General features: G+C 36.5%; 1 protein-coding gene across 12 annotated transcripts in view; it reads right to left on the bottom strand.

The window, feature by feature from the left end:
• Nucleotides 1-11,552, bottom strand: part of LOC107559761 (focal adhesion kinase 1-like) — a 95,176-nt gene that overhangs the window by 14,713 nt on the left and 68,911 nt on the right. For 7 of the 12 annotated variants that reach the window (XM_016243708.1, XM_016243710.1, XM_016243711.1 and 4 more), the window contains 10 exons: nucleotides 10,612-10,635; nucleotides 9,323-9,420; nucleotides 8,320-8,404; nucleotides 5,599-5,699; nucleotides 4,685-4,800; nucleotides 4,491-4,591; nucleotides 4,140-4,229; nucleotides 2,860-3,064; nucleotides 820-931; nucleotides 573-659 (listed from right to left, as the gene is read on the bottom strand). In XM_016243708.1, coding sequence (XP_016099194.1) covers nucleotides 573-659; nucleotides 820-931; nucleotides 2,860-3,064; nucleotides 4,140-4,229; nucleotides 4,491-4,591; nucleotides 4,685-4,800; nucleotides 5,599-5,699; nucleotides 8,320-8,404; nucleotides 9,323-9,420; nucleotides 10,612-10,635 — 1,019 coding nt within the window. The remainder of the gene's footprint in view (nucleotides 1-572; nucleotides 660-819; nucleotides 932-2,859; nucleotides 3,065-4,139; nucleotides 4,230-4,490; nucleotides 4,592-4,684; nucleotides 4,801-5,598; nucleotides 5,700-8,319; nucleotides 8,405-9,322; nucleotides 9,421-10,611; nucleotides 10,636-11,552) is intronic. The other 5 variants (XM_016243705.1, XM_016243706.1, XM_016243707.1 and 2 more) reach the window with 2 other exon arrangements.

The raw sequence follows: 11,552 nt of genomic DNA, 5'->3' as shown, positions 1-11,552 counted from the left end.
AAAAACAAAAGAGAAAGAAAAGCTTACAGCTGCATGAGTCGTGACTGTCACGTTAGTCTGATGGGGGCAAACTCCCTTTGTGATTTTAAAACGTAAGACAGTACCCAGATTTGAAGATTACAGTAAGATTTAACTTCTACTGTTAATAAGATTTTGGTAGGCTACTATTAGATGGATAGCCTAAATGTCCTAATTCAGATGGGGTTTTAATGGTATATCAAAAAGTGTATATTTTTTAAATGTGATTGTTGATGCATTTTTCCAGTTTTTACCATACTTTCAAAACAAATATTAAAATAGGAAAAATATGCAATATGAAAATAATTGAAGACAAAATGTGTTTTACTGAGAAAAAACAAGATTTGGTTTTTAAAAAGCCTTTTTCCAAAAGGTACATCTGGAAAAATGGGGGTCGCCTTATAATCAGGGTCGTCTTATATTCGGGCCAATACGGTACTTTCTTTTTTGATACATAGACTTGTATCTCAACATTTAGGCGTGCATTTATATTTTCATGTATTATTTGTTGCGTGCTTGCATAAAGATGCTGCTGTGGGCGCTAGTAATGTTACCTGGTAATGATTGTGCTGACCAGAGTGTTGTGGACTAGGGAAATAGCCATCACTGGATCGAGGACTCGGGTAACCAGGTCTGCTGGGCTGTGGAAACCAAAAGCATGGTTTTAAACAGACTCGGTACTCAAACCAATTTAGACCTGATCAGGGTCAGAGGTCTTTCCAAACACATCATCTAATACAGAAAACAGCTATTTTGTATCTGATGTGCATCTGAAAGTGCAGATATAGATGGAGATCTGACCTTCGGAGGCGCCTCGTCTGAATTCCCAGTGTCCCAGGACACGGTGACCTGTCTCCTCATCTCCATACGGAAACGCTCCTCCTGCTGGGCCTTCTCCTCATCCAGGATAGTGCTGCAGAGAGAGACAGAGCGAGAATGAGTCAATGTGATGTGCATTTGACAAATACATGTCTGGGCATCTTATTTTCTTCCTGGAAAAGACGAGAAGATTTTTTTGAGGCTAGATCAAAAGAAAAGCAAACGATAATTAATGCTTTACATGTGCATTTCAAGCCATTTAAAGGCACAATATGTAAGATTCTTTTATTAAAATATCCAAAAACCACTAGAACAGTGTTATATATTTTGCTGACTTGTGTACTTACATTATTCCAAATGTTTCGAAGAATGTATAAATCCAGAGAAATAAGCAATTTTAACTAGTGACACAGACCGTGTATATAGTGTCATTGTGTCGCCTGCCAATGACGTCATAACCCCTTGACTTCCGGTTTTGTTTTGTAGAAAACATGGAAACACCAAAGACGCTTTAATATGTTGTGCATTTTATTAGACCGGTGACGACCGCACAGAGTAGCATTATAACAGAACTTTCAAACGTATCTAGTATGATAAAACAGCGTTGCTTTACCCCACATACGCATGACTGGAAGCAGCGGAAGCGGTCGACTGTGGCATAATAAAAGCTCTGCTGCTTTCGACCCGTGTGTTGCGCTCGTTCAGCACCTCGTTTCACTTCGAAGGCTTTCAGCCTCACCCTGCTTCCTACTACTACGTTAATAAATCATTAGCTCATCCATGAACATGATTTCTGCCCGAGTCCCGTCGGATTGCATCAGCTGTGGGGATGAAGACCACAACTCCCATGATTCCACACTCAGTCACTGCGTCATCAAACTACGCCTTTGTCTCCTTGTTTATTTTGAATACGCGCCCTCTAGTGGCGGCCTTGAAACCTGTTGCCTCATAACTACATGAGTAACATTTTCTGACAGTCTTCATTTCTTTTCTTTATCAATGGTACACAGAGCTAGTACAGAGCTATAACTAAATTATACTGCCAACATTTAAAATGCTGAAATTCATCATTAAATTGTTAATGAACACAGCCTTGCATCTTGCAAAAAATAAATAAATATATATATAAATAAAAAAATTGTCTGTTTTGCAAAAAAAGGCCTAATAATCACCTAATTGATTATGCTGAGTTATCAAAACATCAATAAAACTCTCCAACAAATACAGTTTTTCATAAAATAAGATTGAATATTTTTCAATTTATATATAGAGTATGTATCAGCTTTAATCACTCAACTGTCAAAAGTTTTGTTTTAATGACAAAAAGAAGCATTCAAAATACGTAATTTAACTTATAATCTGCAAAAGAGGTGGTAAAATATGTCCAAATACTCCATTTAATGTCAAAGAATCAGAATCAGAAAGAGCTTTATTGCCAAGTAATTTGTCTTGGTGTCTGGAGCTTCCAGTACAGAAAGTGCAGACATACATATAATTTAAGGTAATAAAGTGAAATAAAACACTAATAATTAAGAGAACCGACAATAAATAAAAAATATAATATGGCAATAAAATAAAGAGAAAAAAATCAATCGGCAGAACTGTGAATGTGCATATGTGCTATTTACAGATGAAAAGTTCTGATGAGTTTTTTACAGATGTCCAGTCCTGAGATGTTATGTATTGTTCAGACTGAATGTGGCCTGGGGGAAAAGCTGTTCTTGTGTGACATGCTACAGCAAAAAAAAAAATTTTTGTAGTATCCAAGTAAAATCCAAGTATTGGATTTTGTTCAGCAAATATGATGCAGGGCAGCAAATGATAAATGATCAATTTTTTGTGCATTAGGTCTCAACCAAAAAAGTTTTGTTGGTGATCTTCCTGGAGAGGCTGACACACTCTGGAAGCTAAACAGAGACCTCTAGTGTCAGAACCAGAGAACAAACACTGCTGATACAATATGAGCAGTTTACATTGGTTCATCTAGCAGATGCTGTTATCTGACATCAGTACCACACTGACCTGAGCTGTGTCTTGAGCTCGGTGAAGCGCGGCCGTTTGCTGGGGTCGTATGCCCAGCATTTGGTCATCAGGCTGTAGAGGGTGGGAGGGCAGTTTGGGGGCATCGCTAACCTCTCACCGTTCTCTATCCGCCCGATCACGTCATTATTCTTCACGCCCTGGAAGGGCTTGATGCCGAACATGAGGATTTCCCACATACACACACCTGAGAGGGGAGAAATCTGCCTCAGTGATCACAAATACACAGGACTAAACAAAGTTTACTAAAAAAAAAAAATACAATAAAACAATTATTACAGAACAATAAATGAAAAATAAGTAATATTATATTCAACCATTTTTATTTATAAATTTTTTTCACCAGGGCTGATTCCGTGTCTAATCTCATTCTAAATATTACTAATATAATAAATATTCTAAAAAAATGTCCAAATAAAAATGAAAATGGAAAATATAGACACACCTGAATCATTTGTAGGTGCATAGGATAAAAGTCCTTTTATAATATTCCAATAATAAAATAAAATTCTATTTATTTTCTATTTAAAGAAAATGCTACCCAAACTAAAAAAAAAAAATGTAATTTTGTTTTATTTGCAATGTTTTCAACCAACCTTCGTTGTTTAAGCCTGAGGAAGGTCACCTGATCAAAACATTGCAAATATATATATATATATATATATATATATAGGTGATGAGAGTGGCTGCTTTTGTAATTAGTTCTGCTTGCAGAAAATTGGGTCAGTAATTAGCAAGTGGGGGAGGCTTCAGATTTATTTATTTATACATTAATTTGTGCATTTATGCATTTATCTATATTATTATGCTTTCGTCCATCTATTCTTTTTATGCATTTATGTATCTATACAGTTATGCGTTTATTTATGAATGTATTTTTTCTTAATGCTTTTATCTATTTTTTCAATTATCTATTTTTGCAATTATTTATTATTTTTTTTTTTTTTTTTTTTTTTTTTTTTTTTGTGTGTGTGTGTGTGATGATGTGTGTAAGACGTATGCAGGATTTATATATTTTTTCTAAAAAAAAAATCTAAACGGTTTTATATTTTATTATTAAACAGTAAAATTAAACAAAATAATACTCAATGTAATAAAAAAAATATATATAACTCTAAACGTGTTTCCAATAAAACTAAAATAGTATTAATAACGGAAAGATGGTGTTCAGGGTGTATGTTGATGGATTCAAACTGTAAGAATACAGTAACATGAAATATTCATCTTCCTGTTTCTCAGAGTAAAAAAGGTTAAGCACTCACCAAACATCCAGACGTCGCTGGCTGAGGTAAACCGACGGAAGTTTATGGATTCAGGAGCCATCCATTTGATCGGCAGTTTCCCTTTAGAAGCTGGAAAACAAATCAAAAACACTATCCACCAGAGGCCGCCATGTCCTTATTCTGGTAACATTTCTGAGCGATGCCTATTTGCATTCATTATAACATTTTCCAGCAGCTTTAATCATTTTACAGCCTCTAAAATGCACAGCAGCTCATACAGGAAGTGCTATAATGAAAACTTACGTGACTTGCACATGCATATGAAGTAAATGATGTTGTATTTTGGTTAATTACTTGTTAAACAACAAACAGAAGTGCAGTGTGATTTACCTTTATAATAGGAACTGTCCTCCATGTATCTGGAAAGACCGAAATCACCAAGTTTCACACAATCCGTGGAAGACACCAACACGTTCCTGGCAGCGATGTCCCTGCGCAAAACACACATTCACCTCAGTGCATTACGATCAGAAAACGGATGAAAGCCTGATTTGAGCTTGTGAAGATCTCTAAACTTCAGTCACCTGTGCACGAAGCGTTTGCTCTCCAGGTACGCCAGCGCTGTGCTCAGCTGGTAGGCGAACAGAATCAGCGTGGACAGATCGAGGTTGTACTTCCTTATTTGCAAGAATGACCTCAACTAAAAAGGAATCAAATAGTTCTCAATGGAGATTTCCAGATGATTTTATAGCGAGTATAATATAAAGAAGCACTGGCCCACCGGTGGGCCCACAGCCATTACATATTTAATTGCCTTTTTACCCTATCAAATATTTTAGTTATCACTCTAAATTAGATATCATTTGAAAGCTTAAAAACTCTAAATGAATTCTGTGAAAACCATTTTGAAATCAGATATTGCTTTACCGTGGAAATCGTACTTAAATATCTTAAGTGGGCGGTGTCATATTACAAAATGTATTACGGTATTTTACAATCAAAACTTTTTATAATCTTGACAAAATACATATCATTGGAGAGGTTTGAGTCTCAAAATTTCATATTTTGTGATAGAAGTAATATTGACAGAGATATTTAGACATTTGTGACAGAAAAATGCATCAATAAATTTCAATGGAGTTTGGGTGTCACCCGGTGGCTGTGGTATAACGCCCTAAATAAAATCTCAAAGGAACCTCAATTTTTTTAATATCAACTTCAAATTTGGAGCATAACTTATTTAGACATAAGGCTTAATTTTATAGCAAGTTTAGAGTAAAACCTGTAATGAAAAATATTTATTTTATATAAAATATAAAAATTGTACAGTGCATTTTCTTTTTGATACTTTTTTAATTGTTTCCACTTCTACAATAATCTGCCGATTGTCTTCTTTAAAAAGAGTCCAACCTTAGGTCTGTATTCCAAAGCGTTCATTAATTATAACAATTTAAGTTTGGGGTTAAATGTAAGTTATGGGGTTAAAACACTGTCTGACCTCTCCAAGCGTGCACAGCTCCATGATGATCCAGACCGGATTTTCAGTGATTATTCCAATCAGCTTCACAATGTGTGGATGGTCGAACTGCCGCATTGTCACTGTCAAACATAAAATCACACAGTCTGAACACAATATTCTCACTCCAGCACATGCAAAACACTTTGGCAAAATAAGTCTGGTTTTGTGGGATTCTGACTTCTCTCAAAGTGTGTAAATGTGGTAGTAGAGACTTCCTCATATTCAACTTAAAAATAAATAACTAAAATACAATTTCAAATGAAATTGGACTACCATGAATCATGTGTTCAGATGAAACAGCCATGGTAAAAAAGAAACTTCCCAAAGCAGATTTGCATCAGCTCAAATGAATTCTGAAGTGATGTACTGTACATTCCTCCGCAGGTCACTTTTCGGCGTAACCTACGCTCCCTCTCTCCTATCCTCTATGGTTTCATCCTCACTTCCTTCACCCTCTCAGTTTTCAGCCCTGGACACAAACAGTGCTACTGACACTCTCTGCTCCACTCTAAAAGCTTGCTTAGACAACTTTTGCCCCCTTTCATCCAGACCACCATGTACTACCCCCTCTGCCCCCTGGCTGTCCGATGTTCTCCGTGAACATCGCTCTAGACTCAGGGCTGCAGAGAGGAAATGGCGCCAATCAAAAAACTCGACCGACCTTAGTGTGTATCAGTCTCTCCTCTCTTCCTTCTCTGCAAATGTCTCCACTGCTAAAACGACATACTACCACAACAAAATTAACAACTGTTCTGACTCTTTACAAAACTTTCTCTTCTCTGTCCTCCTCCTTCATCAACTCTTACAGCTGATACATTGCAATATTCTTCATAAATAAAACAAGGAACATCAATGACCAATTCTCCACACCACAAACCGATGATAACTTCATAATGACAAATACACACTCTCTCTCCTCCTTCTCTCCACTCTCGGAGACAGACGTTTCCAAACTTATCCTTTCCAATCATCCTACTACTTGTCCACTTGATCCTATCCCCACTCACATACTTCAGGCAATTTCTTCTTCAGTCATACCTGCGCTTACTCACATTATCAACACCGCTCTTCACACTGGTACATTTCCCACAGCATTTAAGCAGGCTCGGGTAAGCCCACTGCTTAAGAAACCCACTCTAAATCCAGCACTTTTAGAAAACTACAGACCGATATCCCTTCTTCCGTTCAGTGCAAAGACACTTGAGCGAGTTGTGTTCAACCAACTCTCTATGTTCCTTGCACAGAACAACCTCCTGGACAACAACCAATCTGGCTTCAAAAGCGGCCACTCAACTGAGACTGCCCTGCTCTCGGTTAATGAAGCCCTGAGACTGGCAAGAGCAGCTTCCAAATCCTCAGTACTCATCTTGCTGGATCTGTCTGCTGCTTTTGACACAGTTAACCACCAGATCCTCCTGTCCACCCTCTGTCCTGCCACACTACTCCAATGGTTCAAGTCTTACCTCTCAGGTAGGTCTTTCAGGGTGTCTTGGATGGGTGACGTTTCTAAGTCACAACTTCTTGCTACTGGGGTTCCTCAAGGCTCAGTGCTTGGACCTCTTCTCTTCTCCATCTACATGTCATCATTAGGTTCTGTCATTCAGAAGCATGGCTTTTCTTATCCCTGCTATGCTGATGACACTCGACTCTACTTCTCATTTCAACCAGATGATCCGACGGTAGCTGGTCACATTGCAGCCTGTCTGAGAGACATTTCTAGCTGGATGAAGGACCATCACATTCAACTCAACCTTGCTAAGACAGAACGGCTCGTGGTCTCAGCCACCCCAGCACTTCATCACAACTTCTCTATACAGCTGGGTTCATCAACCATAACTCCTTCCAGGACAGCCAGAAACCTAGGAGTTTTGAACGATGATCAGTTAAGCTTCACAGACCACATTGCTACAACGGCCCGGGTCCTGCAGATTTGCCTTATACAACATTAGGAAGATTAGACCCTTCCTGTCAGAGAAGCTGCACAACTCCTTGTCCAAGCTCTTGTTCTCTCCAGACTGGACTATTGTAATGCTCTCTTGGCGGGCCTTCCCGCATGTACTATCAAGCCTCTGCAACTGATCCAGAATGCAGCAGCGAGAGTGGTCTTTAACGAGCTGAAAAAAGCTCACGTTACACCTCTCTTCATCAGTTTACACTGGCTACCAGTAGCTGCTCGCATCAAATTCAAGGTACTGATGTTTGCCTACAAGACAACAACTGGCGCTGCACCAATATACCTAAACTCGCTAGTTCAAACTTATGCACCCTCCAGAAGCTTGCGTTCTGAAAGTGAACGTCGCCTTGTGGTGCCATCCCAAAGAGGCACAAAATCCCTCTCACAGACCTTTTCCTGGACTGTGCCCTGCTGGTGGAATGACCTCCCGATCTCAATTCGAACAGCTGAGTCTTTGGCCATTTTCAAAAAACATCTAAAGATCCATCTTTTTCGCCAGCACCTGACGAACTAATACTAGCACTTACCTATTCTATTCTGTTCCATTCTATTAAAAAATACCTAGCTATGTGTACTGTGCTAGACTAACTGAGACTTGTCACAGCACTTGCATACTGTTGCTCTCTCGTTCGTCTGATTGCTTCTATTGTTCTCCTCATTTGTAAGTCGCTTTGGATAAAAGCGTCTACTAAATGATTAAATGTAAATGTAAATGTAGGTCACTAGTGTGAACTCTTGATACTCACGAGCTTCCTGTAAGAACTTCTCACGCACGCTGTCTGAGGTGCAGTTCTTACACGTCTTAATGGCCACTGATAATGCTGGATTCTCCTGTCAGGTAGAGCACATGCTTCAAGTCAAACACGCACAAATCAAAAACTATGTGAATGAATTAAGATTAGAAAATTAAAAGTACATAGTAGCAAAACAGTAGGTCCACAAACAGAGACATTTCAGTTGGTTTGAACAGCTTCAGAACACAGTAACAAGTAGGGAATCAGTTATAAAATAAATTTGGAATATCTTGAAAAAAATGTTGAATTATAAATATTAGACATTTTATTTAAAAAAGTTGTATATCATAAATACAGTTTAAAACCTGCTTATCTGTGACTGTTATCAACATAATAGCATAAAACATAGATACAAATCTAAAAAACAACAACATTTAATTGTTAAAATTATTTAAAATGTACTTATTTGGAAGAAAAAAAAAGATTGGTTGCAGATTTAGCCTGAATTAAGACCTCACTCAGTAGACTCCGTGATAAACTTATATATTACATAAACGTATTTATTATATAAAAAGGTATATTCCATATAAAATGTATTATTTTTGTAAAAAAATTATATTTGCTTGATCAATAGAGAGCTAGTTTGGGACCAAATGTTAAGATTGTACTAACTAATAATCACATATTATATTAACTTTTTTGTAACATAAAATTATATTAAAACATGTATTTTAAAATATACTTCTAAACAAAAATATGTGCTTGATCATTTTCCTAAAAACGGTTATAATAGGGTTCTAAGGTTGAGCTAAACGAATGCAGTCAAAACTACTCTACTGTTCATGCTATGTTCAATTTATGCTAAATAACAGTTTTGTAACATGGGATTCTGACATGAATTGATTTAGGGGAAAAAATGAAAAGGGCCACAAGCTGGCACACTATTCATGGCAAATGCAGTCTTTGTTTGATTAATATTTCTGCGGACTGTGTGGACGATGAATCTGTTGTTTACCGGACTGATGTAAACCCCTTGGTGGACATCGCCAAACTGGCCCTCGCCGATACACCGTCCCAACTCGATTCTGTCCCGCTGGATCTCATAGTCCTGAGCTACAGATGAAGAACACAAGAAGCCAACCATCACAAACCTGAAGCTCAGCAACAGAGGAATCCACAAACTACAAACTCTAGACATCATGTAAGTTCAGAAGAGCGACATGCTGCACACGAGCAGCTGTGACCGAGATCAACAAACGCTCAGCCATTTATCAAATCGCTTGAAAGTCGCCAATTGCAAGTTTAGAAACACTGAGGTCATGAACAGAAGACCTCAGTCAGGGTGGACACCATATTTAAATGGACATGAATGAAGACGAGGCTGTGATGGACAGAAGGACAGTCACTAGATGACAAAAAACTAGCTATGAAAATAAAGGAAACCTAAAACATTGAGAAGAACAAACTGCACATATATGCCAGACTCATTTTCATTTGTCATAATAAATATGAAGTCCACTCTAACTAATGTACATAACTTGTACTGAAATAAGTCTTCAATAAAGTCCTTAATGTTCTGTAGAAATCATGATACAGCAAAATAAAAAGCTAAAAATAATAAACGATAATAAATAATAATTTGAAAAATAAATATTTTTTAACATGTCTTTACTGTGATTTTTGATCGTTTTAATGCTGAATATCTTAGTAAAAAAATATCTTAGTAAAAAATATATTGCTGAATATCACAGTAAAAAAACAAAACATAGTGATTCCAAACTTTTAAAACCTAAAAAAATATATAAAAAAATAAATACAAATTTAAATGCAAAATTTATTTGAAAAATATAAATGAGCAAAACAAAATAATAATCTATTGTTTGGCTACATATCAACGACTTCTGCAGGTTTTCAGTTATACAAAGTATTTAATGTCAAAAATATATGAATGGGATATTATTAATAATGATATTACAAATACGTATAAATACACATTATACACAATAATAAACAATATACACAATAATAATACAAAGATGCTTAATAATAATATAATGCCTTAAAGATGATGTGTGAAGATGCTGTTTTTATATCATAGCTTCTATAAGTTAGATCGTAGCACTAACAATGTCAAGTCGTGGGTTCGATTCCCATGAAATGCACAAAATTATTTTATGAAACCTGCATTAGTCTGTGATATGAGGAAGAACCTGCTTCTAACACAAGCACACAGCAAACCTGGGACAGAGAGACAGAGAAACCGAAAAGAAAAAGAGAAGCACACAAACAGAGGGATGGTGTTACCTGAGTCTAATCCATAGCATTCTGCTGGTTGTTAAAGAGAAAAGTCAGAGATTGGGCTTTTAGATCAGATTTAAAGCTCAGGATGAGAGAGAGAGAGAGAGAGAAACAGAGGGATGAGATGTGGAGAGCTGCACACACTTATCAATCACAGACATGTCAAACAATCATGACAGAGCTGTTATAAAACGTGTGTATTCAGCAGATTATAAAAATCATGTAGAGGACAACATTAAAATTCCCTGTACAATGAGCAATAAATTATAAAAACTATTTCAGAGAACTGAAACTGCCATTAACAAAATGACAAAAATGAAATCCTGTGAGCATTTACTCACCTGTCATTTCAAAGCATAAAACACAAAAAATGCTGAATGAATTTTTGCAAGAAACTAATGAATGATGCAAGAAAAATGTAATTTAATGGGAAAATAAGTATTTTTTTTACCCCACTGGCAGATATTTTTTCTTATTTTAAGCATAAACATCACTTAATATTGATCAATTTCTCCCAAAAATTGTTTTGCATCTCAATTAAATGTATCTTTATTTAAGAATGTTCAGACATTTGTACTGAAAATAAAACAAGACAAAAATAATAAGAAAGAAAATCACTTTTTGCAGTAATGGAGCAATAGCGCAATAAAAATAGTTCACGTGACTACATTTAAAGTCCTCTGAAGCCCAACGTTACCGTTATGTGATCACAAAAAATGTTAAAGTCCCCCTGTAGTCAAATATTTTATCCCTTAAAACTTAGCTTTGATCATCAAAATGACATATTTAAATGTTTTTTCTTGTGAAAATAATTTTCTCATTCCTTAAAATAGCTTGAATGCAACTCTACACCCTTGCCTCATTTACTATACGCTGATCTATGAATATGCAAATGAGTCCCGCCTCCACTCAGTCACACACCAGCTAGCGCCTCCTGATCCCCTGAA

This window comes from Sinocyclocheilus grahami, unplaced genomic scaffold, assembly GCF_001515645.1.
Source record: "Sinocyclocheilus grahami isolate Dianchi unplaced genomic scaffold, SAMN03320097.WGS_v1.1 scaffold697.1, whole genome shotgun sequence".
Classification (NCBI taxonomy): domain Eukaryota; kingdom Metazoa; phylum Chordata; class Actinopteri; order Cypriniformes; family Cyprinidae; genus Sinocyclocheilus; species Sinocyclocheilus grahami.
This window is presented reverse-complemented; position numbering and strand designations above follow the sequence as displayed.